This window comes from Elgaria multicarinata, chromosome 9, assembly GCF_023053635.1.
Source record: "Elgaria multicarinata webbii isolate HBS135686 ecotype San Diego chromosome 9, rElgMul1.1.pri, whole genome shotgun sequence".
Taxonomy (NCBI): Eukaryota; Metazoa; Chordata; class Lepidosauria; order Squamata; family Anguidae; genus Elgaria; species Elgaria multicarinata.
Window position 1 is genome coordinate 83997994 of NC_086179.1, and position 18977 is coordinate 84016970.

Sequence of the window (18977 nt, forward strand, 5' to 3'; positions counted from 1 at the left end):
TTTAACAACGTTAAGTTTGTTTTTAATGGACCCCACAATTGTTGTTTTTAAATGGATACTGTTGTTTTTATACTGTTTTTATGTGTGTGTGTGTTGCTGTTGTTTTTAAATTGTATACTTTTAATGTTTACTATTTTTAAATGTTGTAAACCGCCCAGAGAGCTTCGGCTGTGGGGCGGTATATAAATGTAATTAAATAAATAAATAATAAATAAATAAATATGGGGCCTTGCTTAAATCCACCTACTGAGTTCTTAGAAGAACTGTGGTTTGATACTGTTTTCAGTGGTATCCATACGGCAGATGTAACTGATGTGTATGTGCTCTAACCCTAAACTTGAATCTAGTCAAGGCATACTGACCACACAAAATTTCGTCATTATGGAATCTGAAATCTTAATTGCAATCTTAAACTAAGCTTCTAAATTGATTGGATTTGTCGTAATGAAAGTAGTTTCTATTTAAGAGGTTAGACAACCTAATCTGTATCACTCTTTAACCATACACTTACCTCTGGAATATAATCATCCTGATTTGTCATCAAAAGAAATCCCCCATCGTCAAGGATAACACAGTCAACATGCTAGCAGAAAGATGAAGGTGAAGGAGAACAGGAGAAAACAATATGAACTTATATTACAATGGAATACACACAGGAAAATGGTGATCTTATTGAGAGGTAATATAACCATGCTTAGTTGAGTCCCAGATGTTTGTCTGGATAGGGATGATGATCATTCTGAGGCATTATTGGTGGTGATAGGCGATGCTTGAGGACCTTCTGCTGCTGATTTTGCAGCCCTAGTGGGGTGATAAGGATTGCCTGTGGGACCATCTCCCCACGCACACCCAATGTTTTGCAGCCCGGTGGGGGGTGTGTGTGACAGGGGATGTCCCCTGTCTCTCCAAATGGGGAAATCCTGAGGGGTGTCGATTCTATATTCGACATCCAGCAAGCAAAGAATGTTTCATCCAATTACATTGACCTGCTAGTTGCTGTATAGTGGAGTAACCGCCCAGGGACACTCATACACCTTTGCAGATCAAATTTAATAAATATGGCCAGATTTTCAATCCATGCAGTTGTTTTGTCTTGTTATTGTCTCACCTCCTTCACTTGCAAAAATAAAGGTGAAAGAGAACAGGAGAAAACAATACGAATTATCATGCAATGGATAGGAAAATGGTAATCTAAGACCTTATTGAGAGGTTATATAACCATGCTCAGTTGAGTTTCAGGCCATGGCTAGACGAGGGGGGTTGATGGTGGCGATCTCACAATTTTATGATCTTGAGATCGTCACCCTCGTCTACACTCGGCGCATGATGTCCAGGAAGGAAAAGGACGTCATGCCCGCCATTTTGTTTTTAGTCAAGAAAGAGCGCACGAGCGCTCATGCGTAGAAGGTAAGTGGTTTTTTTAAAAAAAATTCCCGCTCCCCCCACACCACACCCAGCTCCTCAAGATCCTCCGAGGAGCCGGGACAAACTGTGACGCCCAGCCACACATTCTGCGGTCTCAGGATCAGCCCAAGACTGAAGAAAAAGTGGGCTAGAAGGGTACGGTGAGTTCCCGGGGAAAGGGGATCATCCCTCCCTGCTCCCGGGATCCCCTGTGCATCATGTGAATGCACAGGGATGATTCCAGGGCGATCCCCGGGATTTCGCCCTATCTAGCTATGGCCTCAGATTCCACCAGTATCTGTGAACCATTTTTATGCTCCATACTATGTTTAGAATTTAGAAAATATTCCAATGCCTGATTAAACATGTGTGGTAGGATTATTAATCCCTAATCAGCAGACACCAACGTATTATATTTAAATTGACTGAGTTTGCACAACATGCTAATTCACACTCAGTGGTTGACTATGAGTTGTTGAACTGTGGATTTCTTGTTGAACTGTAGGTAAGTGTGGTCTGAACCCAGGGCATTTTTCTGCATGGTGGCTTATTTTCTTTGCACAAGTTACCTTGAGAACCCATGGCTTGTTGTTAGGTTGTTCAGAGTGATTAACTTGCAACACTGCATAATTAACAAGCCGCCCTGTGGAAATCGTCAAGATGCTGATAAGGAATCCAGTGTGGCTGGCAAAGGAAAGTTTCAGAACTGCAAAGCAACAGCTTCAATATATGCAGCAACAACAAAAAATATTCTCACCTCACTGTTCTTTTCACATCCACATAGTTCAGTTTTGCACTGAAAAACATAAGTATAACACATTTTACGAACTTTGTTCTTAAGCGAAGAGTTGAGTTAATGCTACTTTTGCATCCAGGTCGAATTTCAACAATATGAATAAGTTGTTTGTGTAAAAGATTCACAGATCAACTGGTGATAATAGCTATTTCTATATTCAACCGTACAAAGCCCTTTATTGAAATGTTTATGTTCCTATGTTCAACAAACATAGGTATGAAGCAAGGATTTCCCATAGTTCTGTGTGAGTGTGGAAATGCTCTACATTATATTCCCACCATGAATGGGCCAAGTCCTTCCACTACAGCACCTGGGCCTTGGATCTTCAAGGCATTATTTGCAATTTTCTTTGCATTCTTTTCAGGTTATTATTTTCTCCAAGATGATTGTACCTAAAGTGACTGACAGATTAATCAAACATGTGTGGGCTATAGGCAGCTTCCCCCAAATGTCTCTAACCAGACTTTGGGTGAAAATCCCTGCATTTTACCACTCTTGTGCAGAGATGGGCAACCATCTCTTTCTTTGCGCTGAAAGAGGCTCAGTCCACACATGTACATGCTCGATAGCATGATGGCAGCCAAGAACCTGGACTTCCCTTTGTTGCTGCTGGTGCCCCTTTCTTCTGCTTATGTAAACTTTTGGACAGCTTTGGCGGTCAGGGAAAAGGCAAACTGACAGTGGGGAAGGTGGTTGTGCTAGTGGAGTTTACATTTTGGACTGAGCAGGGCCCTGTTTGGCCCCAATTTACTCAAAAGTAATTAATCAGAGGAACTTGATATTATGACTGCCTCTTTTTAATTACAACATTCCCACTCTTTCACGCATTGGTGCAAAGCATGCTCTATTGGATATTAGGAACAAATTAACAGGCTTCTGCCCATTTATTGGTGTATGAATGCTTGATATTTCCAACTGGCTGCTACTCTGCAGATCAAGGGCGTGCAAAATAATCCTAGATTTAAGCGGGAGATGGAGGTGGGTGAACTTGACGGATACTCGCTCTGTCACCACCGGTGTCCGCCCCGGCTTGCTGGACCTCGCGAGCCTCTTTTGAGGCTTGGCTTGGCCCAGCGAGCACTTGGCAGTTCCCCGCCCTCACTGCCAAAATTGTGTAGTTCTTCCCACTGTGTCAATGGTGGTCCTAAAGGCCCCATTTATGCAAGGGTAAAGGCGTGTAAGTGGGGGGGGGTCATGAGAGCTCAAGAATGGTCTGTGCTCTCACCGAGTGCACACAACTAGGTCTGGGGGGCCACATGGGGGGGTACATTCAGACTCCCGGATTCAGTCAGGCACCATCCCTAGATTTGAACCAAGACTAAGGGCCCATTCAGAAGACACCTTAAACCATGTTTTAAACCACAGTGGTTAAGCCAGAAAGCCAGGCTGTGTTCAAAAGACATCTTAAACTATGACTTTATCCACAGTGAATAAGGCTTTTTGCTTTACTACCGTGGTTAAAGCCCTGGTTTAAGGTGTCTTCTGAACACAGCCTGGCTTTTTGGCTTAATCGTTGTGTTAAAGCTGTGGTTTAAGATGTCTTCTGAATGGGGCCAATGAAGTTCAAACATTCACACTGAGACCTCACCTGATTTTTTGTCGTGATTTTCGTGAAATTTTCCATCCAGTTGGTTATATTGATTTTTACTCCAACAACTAATGGGAAATATATGAAATGTGAGGAAAATAAATCATACAGTAAAATGCAAAGCTATAACATTTCCTAGTATATCATAACAGAACATATTATCTAGGGTCAATTGTTGGCTTCCATATTTTATTTAATTTTTTGCAGTTTTATTAACAAATCCGTGAGAACTTTAGCATGGCCAAAGAGAAAGACTGATTTATGAGAAAGCTAAGTAATGTACATTTGTGCTATAGAACAAGACTTTGAATTGCATTTTACTAAGCTCAATAACAAATGGCATTTCTTTGCAGAATGTCAGTACCATTCCTTCCTACCTGCTGGTTTTAGAAGTTTTCCATTGACGGTAATTTTCACAGCCTTGCTTACCATAATGCCTTCTTCAGAGACCGTTCCTGAAATTTAGAAGTAGAAGGTCATATTTTAGTGGTAGGTAACTATGTAATAACCTTGCCACATTCCAGTTCTCAAATAAACCAAAGTCATTATAAATCAAAGGCCTCAGCTAGACGAGGGGGTCGGAAGGAGGCGATCTTGTGATTTTATGACATTGTGGCCACCATATTTTGTTTTTGTTTTTAAAGGGGACAGAGCGCATGGGCGCTCGGGCGCAAATGGTGAAGATTTTTTTTTTTAAAAAAAAACCTCCCCCTCCCCCCCCCGATGGGCACAGAGCTCCTGAGGAGCTCTGTGCCCCATGCCTGGCTCCCGGCTCCTCGCAGTTGCTTGTGAGGAGCCGGGACAAACTGCAACGCCCAGCCACACATTCCGCAGTCTCGGGATCATCCTGAGACCATGGAAAAAATGGGCTAGAACTGTAGGGCGATATCCCAGGGAAAGGAAGGGATCATCCCTCCCTGCTCCCAGGATGCCCTGTGCATCATTTGGATGCATAGGGACGATCCTGGGGTGATCCCCAGGATATCGCCCCGTCTAGCTATGGTCAAAGAGTCAAATAAGACTTAATCAGTAGGAATGCCATCTGATGACACTTCTGGATAAATCAGGTTCTTAATGATAATGGAAGTAAAAGCCTCAGTTGGATATTTTCTTTCATTGAAAAGGGTCCATTGCCTGTAGCTAAAATTAGTTAGTGCATTTAAGGGGCACTAAATATTTTCCAATAATAATTGTTCAATGGCAATACTGGTAGGTAGGTCTTGATTTCCCTCCATCCAACAACCAGGGGTCATCCCCCTGAAGAGAGACTACAAGAACCTTTGTTGATGTGACTATATGCAGATTTGCAGGTTGCACAAGCATTGCCCTTACGTAGTTGAAGGACTGTTAATTTTCAGCATATTTCCCAATGTGAACATTTTACTAATCTTAGGTAGATGTTATTATATCATCTGTACGGCTAGTCCAGACATTAAGAGAGCATAGTCATTTCTTAATTATAGTAATTTACAGCATTGGTAAGGCTTCCAGGAAACAGACATTTAGGACTATTGTAAGGGAAACTCCCTATAGCTAGTGTGACCATATGGAAAGGAGGACAGGGCTCCTGTATCTTTAACAGTTGTAATGAAAAGGGAATTTCAGCAGGTATCATTTGTATATATGGGGAACCTGGTGAAATTCCCTGTTCATCACACCAGTTAAAGCTGCAGGTGCCCTATCCTCTTTTAAATCTGGTCACTCTAATATAGCTCCTGCAGCTTTAACTGTTGTGATGAAGAGGGGATTTCACCAGGTGCTGCATGCATACAAATGACACCTGCTGAAATTTCCTTTTCTATGCAACTGTTAAAGATACAGGAGCCCTGTCCTCCTTTCCATAAGGTCATCCTACCTACAGCCATTATCCATTCTCTTCCAGTTTTCCTCAATATTTCATAGCATCAGAAGATGGATAGAATATACTTTACCTGTTTTCTGTTAAAACTAGTTATTAAGTCTAACTATCTATAGTATTATTGCTGCAGGCAATTGCTAACTACAAATGATCAAATTATTGATGAGTTGCTACTGAAATGTCTCTTTATACTCTCAAAATTTCTCTTTATACTTTTTCACATTGCCTAGTTTTTTTTACTGTGGGGTTATTATTATTTATTACATTTAGGGATCACCTAAAAGTTGAACAATCAAGCATGAACAGTTCATGAGTACATGCCTGGACTTTAATAAGATCCTTTTCAGTGCCCAATGACTTACTGTTGGGAAAAGGAGCTGTGAAGATATAATTTTCATTATCCAAGCTCCTCTTGTAGAAACTCTCTTCATAGGTTTCAGCATTACCTGCCCAATATTCGCCTGCACTGAACATGAGACACAAATGTCAGGTGTGTGTTTTTTTTATTTTGAATCAAAAACATTTTTTAAAAAATAAAACCAAAACCTGGTCAGTGCAATCCTATGCAGGTCTGCTCAGAAGGAAGTAGCACTGAGTTCAGTGGGGCTTATTCCCAGGGAAGTACTGCAACCCTAAGACTACAATCTTATACCCACTCATCTGGGAGCAAGACCCATTGATACGTCTGAGAGTGGATATACAGGACTGCACTGTTACTTGCATTGTGTTTGAGAAGATTAACATGTTATGTGTTGCCGTAATTACTTACATTTTAAACACTAGATATGATACGTTGTGATATGTAGCTTCAATATATTTCATGAACAGTAACCATTTGGCAAACCGCTTTCAAAATGGAGGGTAGTTTCAAAAGCGATTGGAGATACAGGGTTTGTTGTTTATTCGTTCAATCGCTTCCGACTCTTCGTGACTTCATGGACCAGCCCACACCAGAGCTTTCTGTCGGCCGTTGCCACCCCCAGCTCCCCCAAGGTCAAGTCTGTCACCTCCAGAATATCATCCATCCATCTTGCCCTTGGTCGGCCCCTCTTCCTTTTGCCTTCCACTTTCCCTAGCATCAGCCTCTTCTCCAGGGTATCCTGTCTTCTCATTATGTGGCCAAAGTACTTCAGTTTTGCCTTTAATACCATTCCCTCAAGTGAGCAGTCTGGCTTTATTTCCTGGAGTATGGACTGGTTTGATCTTCTGTTTTTTTAAAAGGTCAACAATTCCACAGCATATGGCTGAATTAGTTCATTGGATATGGGCATACTATTATAAGGAGAATTCAGCAAAACCCCTTTCCTTTTTTTGGTCTACATTTACACTGATTGCAATTCAAAATGTGAACAATGCAGTTTGTTCAGAATGTGTATTCTGAAATTTATGAGAATGACAATTTCAGACTATGTTGATCAAGTTCCTGTTATGTATTTTGGAAATCTGGAGCTAGACACCCTACCTATCCATGCAAGATATGACCTTCTTATGGTAACTTTCCTCCAGTATATGGGTCACAACAAAAAAGTTATATTTGGGAGGAGTCAAGATGTTTCTGTTCTGTGTAAGGACTATCACTTTAATATGCCATTACCAAATGACAATTTCAAGGTGCGAGGTTAGAAGAATTCTGGTCACAATCCAACACAGAATTAGGTGTACTTAAGGAAGTTGTTATAGCAACATCTCTGTTGTATTATGTAGTATTAAAAGGGCCCTTACCTTTTGGGATACACTCTGGTGATTCCTCCATCTGTAGCTACAAATCGTGCTGTAATTCCCTCACTGTGGAGAAAGAGAGAAAGCTTTGCATCAAAGAGAATTTGCAATGATGGCCAATATTCACAAGAGTGTTTTCTTAAATATTCTAAATCAAAATATTTAAATACACATACACTAATGCTACAGTATGGGGTGTGTTTCTTTTTTTGCTTTGATTATAAACAATGTAAATTATGATCCGATATTATTTTAATATATCATAATAATTGAAACTAGGAATAGCCATAATACTTGGGCATGGAGGGAAGGAAAAGAACACTCACGGGTCCTGCTTACTCCAGTAATTCTGAACAAGTTCATTTGTAAATCCTGCATCCAGCAAAGCTCTCATAACCATCTCATTACCTATCAAAGGAAACAAGCAAATATCAGTTAGGAACACGGGAAGTTGCTTTATCAGACCATTGGTCCATCTCGCTTGGTATACTAACCGGCAGTAGCTCTCCAGGATTTCAGACAGGGTTCTTTCTCTGACCTACCTGGAGAATCCAAGACTGAACATAGGACCTTGTGCATGGAAAGCACGTGCTACATCACTGAGATATGACCCCCTGCCCATTTAAGAACTCTTGGAATTTCTCCATCCTGTCTAATTTGGTGTCACCCATGAATATGGCTCCTTCACTGCTCATCCCTGAATCTAGATCATCTATTAATAAATTGAATTGCAGTGGTCCCAATACAAATCAGGGTGCAGGGTACTGCTTAATTCTCCCCTGTGTTTATGTCTACCTTCTTCTTATTGATCTTTACTTTAACAATATATAAAGGGATCCATGCTTTTACACCATGACTGCAAAGCTTTCTGGACTCTTTGACAAGGGGCTTTCTCAAAAGCCTTTTGATAGTCCAAGTATACCAGATTACTCTTAACTACATGCTTATGGACAATCTCAAAAGACTCAAAATGGTTGATGCCACAGAACTTCTATTTATAGCAGCATTGCTGACTCTTCCTGAGCAATGCTTGTTCTTTTTTTTTAAGAACACTCTTCACACATTCACCTAAGACCAATATGAGGAGTCTCGCAATTAGCAAATAACCTTGTGATGACTGCAACCATCATACAAAAGCCATCATACAGAGGACCTTCTCTTTTGCTGCTCCCAGACTGTGGAATGGCCTGCCAAAGGAGACTTGTCAACTTAACAGTCTTTCAGCATTTAAGAAAGCTATAAGGACTGATCTATTCCAGCAGGCCTATCCAGTGGAATTTTAGGATGTTTTAGGATGTTTTTATAATGTATACTATGTTTTTAATTCAGTTTTATGTATTTTATACTTATTGCTGTTCCCCGCCTCAATCGAAACGAACAGGTGGGTAAGAATTTTATTATTATTATTATTATTATTATTATTATTATTATTATTATTATTATTAGCCGGCCAGTGGGGATCCAGCTGGTAGTGTGCGGAGCGCAGTGCAGGCAGGGATGCTTTTGGCCATCCCTATGTGCAAATGACTTCATTTAACAAAAAAGTAATACTTACATGAAGGGTTTTGAGGTGTATATCGATCAATAAATTCACTGAAATTCAGAAGAAACGCAGTGTTGTTCTTTTCCGTTATTTTCACAGAACTACAGTATTCTCTAGGGGGGAAGAAAGAAAAGGTTTTAAAGTTGTTTTTAATGAATCTGATAAAGAAAAACACTTGCCTATAGTTCTGGTTGAGCATGCCAGGATTTGCATGTCTTCTGGTACCAAACAACAATTTCTCTAGCAGTTGATACCATTTTGATTTAGTATCATGTGTGTAAGCAACATCTCTGGCAACACAGAGAAATTCAAATAGTATAATCTACTTAGGATAAGTTAAATGCCCAAAACAAGGAAACCCAAAATTGAGCATTTTTCTCTGAATGATCAGTCTTGACATGAATTTTCTATTAGGAAATAACCAAAACAAAATGTCACAGTAATGAAAAGGGCCATTACGCACATTAGGAGCACCACTTTAACTTCAGACGCAACAGAGCATAAGAGGACAAATACTTGAACTGGTTTTCTCCTGAAAGTGGGAGAATTGACATTACTCCCATGTCATGGTCAGATCACTTCCTATTGAGGTTTAGATTCTCAGTGGCTTTTCCCCTCTGCAAGGGTTGGGAGCCTATTAAAATGGTCAGCCCCTGGAGGCCAGTGGATTCCAATGGATGCCAGAGGGCTCTGGGGGATTTTCCTGCTGGTATGGCTGGTGCTCCTGTCGAAGCCCAGGTCACTCTGTAGAATGCAGAGATGGCTCAGACAGTTGACATGATCACTCCCAAGACCCCTCTCCCTCTGAGCAGGGCCTGGCCAGCTCCTTGGTATAAACCTGTGCAGTAATGAAGCAAGAGGGAAGATGGCTAGAATGCAGGTGGAGAAAAACTCATGCTAAGGCTGACTGAGCACAGGTTAAAGCTCATTATTGAGCCTACTTTGTGGCGGTGATGGTGGCAAAGAGGGAGTTCTTTTCCACTACCTTTGCATCTTCTCAGCGTTGGCTAGAGGTGACCAAACTCACCCGGGCCTGCCTCGGTGGATGCTCACCCCATTACTGCCGCTGTCCACCTCTTCGAGACTCAGGTTGGCCTGGTGAGAGCATGGCAGTCTCTGCCCACACTGCTGGAAATGGTGCTCTATTGCACACTTCTCCCCTCTGCATCAATGTGGGCTGTAAAGGCCCCATTTATGCAAGGTTAAAGGTGTGAATGCTTTACAGCTGCTAAACGTGCACAATTTGCAGAGGCTCCAGAAATTGTGCAATTCCCTCCGCTGTGTCAATCGCGCCTACCATTGATGCGAAGGGGAGCGTGGAATTTTGGACAGTGCGGGTGGGCAGCTGCCGACCACTCATAGGGGCCTTGTGATCATTCTAGCGGGTTCTGTGCTCAACTGGGTCTGGTGGGGGGCCAGATATGGGGGGCCCGCCATATTCCTGGTCCCAGTTGGGTGCTCGCAACGTTCCTAGTGTCAGCCAGCAGAGCTTTTCCAAGTGGTTCATGGCTTGCTACAAACTGGGCCAGGGAGAGATATGGTGGAATCCTCAGTACTATGCTGTGAAAAGTTTGTACGGCACTTTGAAGATAAAGTTGCTCAAATCCGGCATAAATTGGATACCACAATTAATGTAGTTCCACTAGCAGAGGGTTCCAGAACACCATCTACTTCTGTTTTATTGTTTGAGTTTCAGTTGTTTAGACCTGAGGAAATGGACAAGGTGCTTGACCATGTTTCGTCAACCACCTGTGTGCTTGACCCTTGCCCTTCATGGCTTATTACATCTAATAATAATGTAATTATTTATTACATTACAGGGGAAATCTGGCTGGATCCAAGAGATTGTAAATTCCTCAGTGGCTTTTGATACCATTGACCATGGTATCCATCTGGGCAGGTTGTTTGGGCTGGGAGTTGGAGGCACTGCACTGCAGTGGTTCTACTCCTATTTGGATGGCCGATTCCAGAAAGTGGTGCTGGGGGATTATTGCTCTGTCCTATGGAATTCATAAGAACATAAGAAGTGCCCTGATGTTGGATCAGACCAAGGGTCCATCTAGTCCAGCACTCTGTTCACACAGTGGCCAACCAGCCATCGGCCAGGGATGAACAAGGACAGGGTGCAAAACACCCTCCTGCCCATGTTCCCCAGCAACTGGTGCACACAGGCTTATTGCCTTGAATACTGGAGCTAGCACACAACCATCAGGGCTAGTAGCCATTGATAGCCTTTGCATCCAGGAATTTATCCAACCCCTTTTTAAAGCCATCCAGATTGGTGGCCATCACTACATCTTGTGGTGCGATTTTATCTCCCTTGCTGTTTAACATCTATATGAAACCGCTGGGGGAGACTATTCAGAGATTTGGGTTGAGGTGTCATCAATATGCGGATGAGACCCAGCTCTATCTCTTCTTTTCAAGAATTGCATTTCAAGAATTACTGCTGTTTTTATCTGGTTGAGCTTTTATATTGTATTTTATATTATGGTTTTATACTGTTGTTTATACTTTGAATGGTTTTAATTTTTGTGAACCGCCCAGAGAGCTCCGGCTATTGGGCGGTATAGAAATGTAATAAATAAATAAATAAATAAATCCAGATGAGACAGTGGCTGTTCTGAATCAGTACTTGAGCATGGCAATAGACTGGATGAGAGCCGGTAAACAGATGCAAGAAAAGGGCCTTTTCTGCTGTGGCACCCAGTTGTGGAATTAGCTTCCCAGAGCAGCTCACCTGGAGCCTACTTTGTGCTCTTTCTGGTGCCAAATGAAACCTTTTTTATTTTCCCAGGCATTTTAGTCTTTTAGCTCTGCTGTTTTAAATCTGTTATTGTTTACTAAAACTCTGCACTGCTTTTAGATTTTATTCTAGTTTTTACTTCATTTTATACTGTAGATTTATACTTTACATGTTTGCAATCTATTTTATACTGTATTTGATGGTTTGTTGAGAACAGCTTTGGGGTAGTATAGAAATGTGATGAATAAATAAATAAAATTGTGCATGTCTCTCTGCGTTTTGACATGTAAGCATTACTCAGGAGTTTGTAGATTTCTGGCCAATTTACTGGTTCTACTCAGTGTGCAACTTTTGTTATCTAAACAATAAAATGTGCTTAACTGCTAGGTATACATGCATACAGCCCAATCCCCATCTTTTGCTTTCTTGCTTTAAGATGACTGATCTGTGTTAATAACGTTGCTGTAATCATCATGAGGTATCTGGAACAAGGTGTCCTAAACGATTCTGCTTCTTTGCAATTTCATACTCAACATCTGCAACAGTAGACTAACATCTCTGAGAACCTTCCCACCCCTCCACCGAAATCTCTTTGCCACTGTGAATTCTGAACAGTGCCAAGCACAAAAACAGGCTGTGGGTATGGGCCTGGCTGGGGTCCAGTTCTGGTGCATGCAGAATGGATCAAAAATGCCGTGAGCAGATGCCATCATCTAAGATGGTCTGGGGTGTGTGTCGGGTTCTAGAGCAGGCAGGCAAAGATCCAAAGGGCCAGAGCTAGTTGATGTGGCTCAAGCTGGGATGGTGGTCATGTTCCAAGGATCCAAAAGGCCAGAGGCAGATACTGGTAGGAGGTTCCATGGCAGGCAGACAAGGAGGGTGGCAGGGCAAGGAGAAGTGAGATATGAGGTGAGGTGAGATGAGGCAAGACGAGGTCAGTTGATGCAGGCAGTAGTATAACGATACATTTTGAAGTGCAGGCACTCATCTTTTTGAAGTGCAGGCACCTCCCATAGCCACGCCCGCAAGGAGAGTCCAAAATTGCAGGCAACAAACTCCTTCTAGCAGTTTTCCTCTCCACCAAGAGCAGGACTTTTATAAAGCGAATGGGTCTCAATTGCCCATTCGAGATCAAGCCACCACAAAACACTTTGCATCACGACAGGGAACAATATACTGATGTTGGGGGAAGCCATTTCTTCCTCAGCTACAGTGAAAAGTGAAGAGCCTTCAGTGTGGTGGCCCCCTCCTGTGGAATTCCCTGCCTCTGGAGGTCAGGCAGGCGCCAACTTTGTATTCCTTTCAGCACCTCCCGAAAACATCATTATTCCAGGAAGGCTTTCCTTAATGACCCGCCATGGTTCACTGTGCATTTTGCTTCTTTTAAAATCTATTTTAAAGTGGTTTATTCTGTTTTTATTTTATTTTATCTTGCAAACTGCTCCAAAATTTTCAATGGGGGGGGCAGTATATAAATATTGTAAATAAATAAATGTGCTGCTGAGCTCAGACAAATGGGGAACCCTGAGGGGTGGATGGGTAACAAATGATGTCAGCCTCCCTGCTAATAATAAAAAAGTGCTGGCGCTGCATTCCTATGAGCCTTGGCTCCACCTCACCATGAAAGCAGCAGGAGGAGGAGTCTGTACAGCAGCTTCGCCCAATGACAAGTTGCCTTGACTGAAATAGGGCTGCCCATCCAACAGCAGGACCCAACTGGAAAGGAGCCAAAATCCTCGTTCCTGAGATAGAACCTGTCCCATTCCAGAAACGAGAATTTCAGCTTATTTCCAAGGTTGCCAGTGGAGGGTTTTGCTGGCACAACACAAATATTGGAGGCACAGGGGCAGCACTGGATACTGTCCAAGGCCTCTTCTTAGGCCTACCTGTGCCATCTATGCATTTGCATGGTTATTTGAGGTGGGGCAGCCTATGAACATAGACTTCTACCTGCATGAGCTTCTCCGGTCCTTGAGCCCTAATCATGCAGGGGGCCTATGTAGAATCATGGATTGAGATCTATGTGCTTAGGACAAAGGATGCTCTCACACCACTCCTGACGCTGCCAACTTGGATGCAGTGCGAGAGACACAACTTTGCCCCTTCAAATGCTCAACGTATTTTATAGGCCCACTGAATTCAGTAGAATTCCCATGTAAATGTACTTAATTTTCTTGAACAGTTGGAAGTCGGAGAGTACTGCAGTTATGACCCCTTTCTTTTAAACACATACTCTTACTTAACTTTTAAAATAAAACTTTGGGGGCTGCTAGGAAAACCCTATATAAAGGCCTCCAAATGGAGCCATGAAAGCATTCTGTCCATGTGAATACGTGTTCGTGCATTTGTGTGTGTGAGAGAGGGGGGCATTTTCACAGCAATAGATATTCTAATTTTTTTCATGCATTTGCAAGGTTTGGGGTTAGGATTTGGGATTTACCAAATTTTGGACATTCACTGTTAACTGTATACATACATACACAGCACCTGTACCAACTTTTTTTTCCTTCATCATCTAGTGTTATGGAGAATTTAGTTGCACTTAGGGTCATAGGAAGCTGCCCTATACTGTGTCAGACCATTGGTCCGTCTAACCCAGCACTGTTGACACTGATTGGCAAGTGCTCTCCAGGTTTCAGGCAGGGGTTTTTCCAGTCTTACCTGGAGATGCCATGACTTGAACCTGAGACCTTCTGCATGCAAAGCAGGTGCTCTATCACTGGGATATAGCCTCTGATTATGATAATTATTAATATTTCACAAGCAAAAGAAACCAAGGCTGTAGGCTGAGAAAGAGAAGCTCACATACTCTTCTATGAACACTTGTTGATTCTAATAAAGGGATTGTTTTCTTGTCCTTTGGATTACAGTATAGAGAAAAGAAAGAAATTATTAACTTGGTTTCAAAATATTTTAATGTGTGATAGCACTGAGCTGTTATTAAGGTAACATGCTATACACTCTTCATCAGAGTTTGTCCTTAAAAGACTCAAATCCCATTATTAATAAATCCTCCTAACCACAGTGACTTACTGTAGATACAACATAAATTAGTTGAAAATAGGTTCCACTGGAATCAATGGGACAAGTTAGTCATGACTTAATATAGGTGATGGTCCCACTGATTTCAATGGGAATGAAGTGCAACCAACTCAGTGGGATTTTCACACATAACAGCGTGCTACGCACAACTGATTGTCCTTTTCAATATGCAACCTCTGTCTGGCCCAATCATAGGTTGCTGCGTGATGTGCAAATCCGGACACTTTGGGTTGATTGTGGGTTAAACAACCCAAAGTCAACCTATCAACTAATAGTTGGTTAATGTTGGGTTGTTTTAATTAACCCACAATTTGCCGCCAATATGTGGGGTCAGTGTTGGTTCAACCCATTTTATTCGATATTCTCATGTTTTCATAATTGTTATTTCATTAGTCTAGACTTCTGATTTACTGCTTGGGTATATACTGTTTACACCACGAAAAATGACCAACCTTGGTGCTAAAAGCGTGTATCCGAATTCATCAAAGCGATCTAGCTTCAGAGTTTCAGTAACTACAAAGATGAAAATGCAAGATCAGATAGGTTAAATTAGCCTTTTATAGCATTGTGTGGCTTGGTGATTATTTTAAAAAGCAAAACTAACTGGATAAATTCCACATTCAGTCCAGTGGATTTCAACATTAAGCTTCTTGCAAAACGTTTCCTAGGACTTGCCAACACGAAGGGCTGGTTCAGACATAATGATCCGAGATTAACAAACCATAGTTTATGTAGCCAGGAAGGAGAGTTGTGTTTAATGCTCCCCCTTGCCTTCCCCTTGTGCATCTGGAATGGGAAACTATGGTCTAATTTTGGACTTGGACATAATAGAAAACTGTGGTTTAAAGTAACCACAATACAAGGACTAATGCCAGCATGTGATGAGAAGAAGGGTGGGGCTAAAGGAAGTATACAGGCTTGACATTCATCCTCAGCTTACTAAATCTGAGCTGGGATCAGTACATCCAAACCAGCCCTGAGTCCTTATCATGGGAAACACCAAGAGCTACACTGGCAAAATGTCAGAAAACACGAAGTTATGCAGGTATTCTGGCAAACTTATGTAGATATCCCAGGTGCAAATGTCAAATGGTTACCACCCGGGTACCAACGGTATTTCCTTAGCTAATCAATATTCACCATAACATTGCTATTTTCACATTAGAAGAGGTATATCTCAACTTATCATAAAACAGCAGCAATACGATACGAAACAGTGTAACAATCACTGCAAGTTAAAGCTGGCACATTAGTGACTCACTAAGCTTGGCCACATGTTAACTGAAACTCCAGCTGACAGAATGCCAATCCAAAAATGAAAGTGCTTGTAAAATATGTCAGTGTTAAAATATTTTACTTCACATACGTTCAGTTTAGGGTTGGGTGGAGGGAATGAGTTTCTTCATGAACTGGCAGGTGACAGGGTCAAACGAACAAGGAGAACAGGGCAACCATAAATTGAAGAGCATATGAAAAAAAAATGACACCATAATATATATATATGTATGTGTGTGTACACGCTTTTCCTTCTCTATCTTTGTAATAACTGACCAGCATCGAGGAAGCCCTGATTTGAAAGATACAAAGGACAGCATCCAGGAGGAATGGAAATATAAGCGGAAAATATCAACAGCAGTAAACAGAGGGAAATTGAGCAACAAGAATATACTTGCCCTTTGGGACTGTGATAATCCGTCAGAAAGAGAAGGCAGGGAAACAGAAAAAACAGGGTAAAGCAAAAGGGGTCACAAAGCAATATTTTATTCAACCAGCCCCTTGAATAAAAATATTGTGGCATAAAGAGAGATCAGAGGTTCATTTTTTGTACAGCTGTGCTCTGGAGAAAAGACAAACATCTCTGAAGACTTGAATGCATGTCTTCGATCAATTATTTCTTTAATGTACCTTCTATATACTGCGGCTATTTCAAGGGTCTGCGTAAAGGAGACATTGACTCTGGGGTCTCCTAACGAATTCAGTCTAACAAATATGCACTCATATTTGATGAATTTCTCCGAAGTTCAGAATGTTAGGAAACAAATCATGCAACATGGTGTGTCGCTAAACATATATAGCCATCACATATCTACAAATCAGATTGAAATATAGTTTTGAGCTAACCAGCAACACAGGGCCAATTCAGACATTATATGGACAGCTATTTGGGTCATTTAACTGCTCTCTTCTGCAGCCTACTCATGTGAGATGATGTGAATGCATATAGTAGTACAGGAGACGTACAAAACATGGAAATGTAGGAGGTCTTCAGTAAGATAGAGGACCGCCAAGTAAAGGTTAGATGTTAATCCCTAAACTAGGCCAACGCAACTTGTGATCTGCTAAGCCAAATCAGTCGAGCTCAGAAATTGTGTGGGCAAGTCCTAAAATTATATAGAAGCCTTCATGAAGAACAAATTTCATTTCATTTCTCAATCAATCCTCAACATGAAAGGGTGGAAACTAGATGTTTGGCAGCAAGCATAGGATTTCCAACCCTACATTTGCACCTGAAGACGCAAAGCGGGGGTGGAAATTTGCAGGGAAGCAGCAGAGAAGAACCAAGCAGGAGAGACTCCTTAGCCCATTTGCTGGATAGTTGGCAAAAGGATTATTTCGTTATTTACATATTTATTACATTTCTATACCATCCCAAAGCCAAAGCTCTTTGGGTGGTTCACAAATGTGGGGTTACTTTTGAAGCCTGCCTGGAAAGTGATGTAAGTTCAAAATACAGCTGCTAAGCTAAGCTACAAAACAGAGGCTGGATACTGGGAATGCATCATTAAGAGCTTCATTGACTTCCAGTCTATTTCTGAGAACAATTCAATTGTTGCTTACTTTTAAAGCCATACATAGCCCACCCAGCATCAGCTGAGGAGGGAGATGCCTCCTGCACACACACACACGCCCCGGATGCATCCATTGAGCCACAGGCTCAATGTTGCATATATGGTTGCTTATGGCTACCATTTCTGGAGGATTTTCTGGGGAAAAAACCAAAATGCCCCCCTTGAAGCTGCCGGCCTCGCCACGGGTCCATATAAGAAGCAGGGGGGTTGTGAGGCCCAGCGGGCAGGAGGCGTGAACTGGGGGGATGCGTCCCAACAGGGTACCTATTCATCCACCCAGCCAGCCTGTCTGATGTCTGAATAATTTGGACATCCAAATCTTGCTTCAGCTTCGGATCTCGGCCAAAGTGAACTGAGGTCAATTCAGAAGCTCCGAATCGTTTCAACTGCTGTTTTTAAATACTAGGTTTTATTTTTATGATTGTACCCTTTTTGTGGGTATTGATTTGATTGCTATTTTATTTTGCCCTTGTAAACTGTCCTGGAAACCATGTTGGTTGAAGGGTGATCCAGAAATCTCCTTTTTTAAAAAAAAAGAAAAGAAAAGTGGGGGTTAAGCACCCCATCTCCTGCTTCTCCACAATGAATACTCCATGTTCTGCTTCTCCCTTGCAAAAATTGTCCCTCTGCCTTTTTGCACACCAGTGGCAAATGAGTGGTTGACAATCTTGTGTTGGCTATCAAATATTTAATGGTGAGCTAAGTGTGTTCCGTTGCACTTAGCGGAGCCAAGGTATGAGTAAAAATGTGCAGTACTGGGGTGTTAACAACACGAATTCACTGGAAATACAATTATCATTCTATGTATTCCTTCTTATTCCAGTAACCAAAGAAGAAAGAGCCCCTAAGGCATATTTTCAGGTTAATTCAGCCCAGGCTGAATAAACTGTATTTCTGATTACCTTAGAGGTTCTCTCTTGTCTTGTTTTTGCACTGGTACTTTCTCTCTTTTTCTTCTTTCCTTCTGACTTTAGTGACAACTTGAAAGGAATCCAAGTTACATGCCATCCAGATTGCACCCACTTAGATCACACACATCATGGTATGCAACATTCAAAGCAATCCAACTACAAACTCAAACTAAGCAAAACTGTTTTAACCCAGGGTGGTGTTGGTGTTGAACTACTGCATAATGTGTTGCAACTACAGCGCACGATACAGAAGCAGCTCTGCTAAACTGCAGCCTTGCAGATGGGCGTTTCGAAACATTAGTTATCAGACCCTTAAAAAGACAGCAACAGAGGATACGCAAAGCAATGATTTGGTAAGCAAGGAGATGGGGGAGAGAGATAGGTTCACTAGTGCAACTAGGGTAGCAGAACATATTCTACTGGTGTAGAATACTTTTTGTACCTTGCACATTCACGCAATGACTTAGAATCATTGCTGCAGAGTCGGGGTACGTCATGGAAACACTAGTGAATTTCACAAA

General features: G+C 41.8%; 1 protein-coding gene across 2 annotated transcripts in view; it reads right to left on the reverse strand.

Moving 5' to 3' along the window:
* Nucleotides 1–18977, reverse strand: part of CACNA2D1 (calcium voltage-gated channel auxiliary subunit alpha2delta 1) — a 488318-nt gene that overhangs the window by 22262 nt on the left and 447079 nt on the right. For both annotated transcript variants that reach the window (XM_063134222.1, XM_063134221.1), the window contains 9 exons: nucleotides 15149–15209; nucleotides 8921–9021; nucleotides 7692–7773; nucleotides 7369–7431; nucleotides 6009–6112; nucleotides 4166–4243; nucleotides 3789–3856; nucleotides 2162–2200; nucleotides 512–583 (listed from right to left, as the gene is read on the reverse strand). In XM_063134222.1, the coding sequence (XP_062990292.1) occupies nucleotides 512–583; nucleotides 2162–2200; nucleotides 3789–3856; nucleotides 4166–4243; nucleotides 6009–6112; nucleotides 7369–7431; nucleotides 7692–7773; nucleotides 8921–9021; nucleotides 15149–15209 (668 nt within the window). The remainder of the gene's footprint in view (nucleotides 1–511; nucleotides 584–2161; nucleotides 2201–3788; nucleotides 3857–4165; nucleotides 4244–6008; nucleotides 6113–7368; nucleotides 7432–7691; nucleotides 7774–8920; nucleotides 9022–15148; nucleotides 15210–18977) is intronic.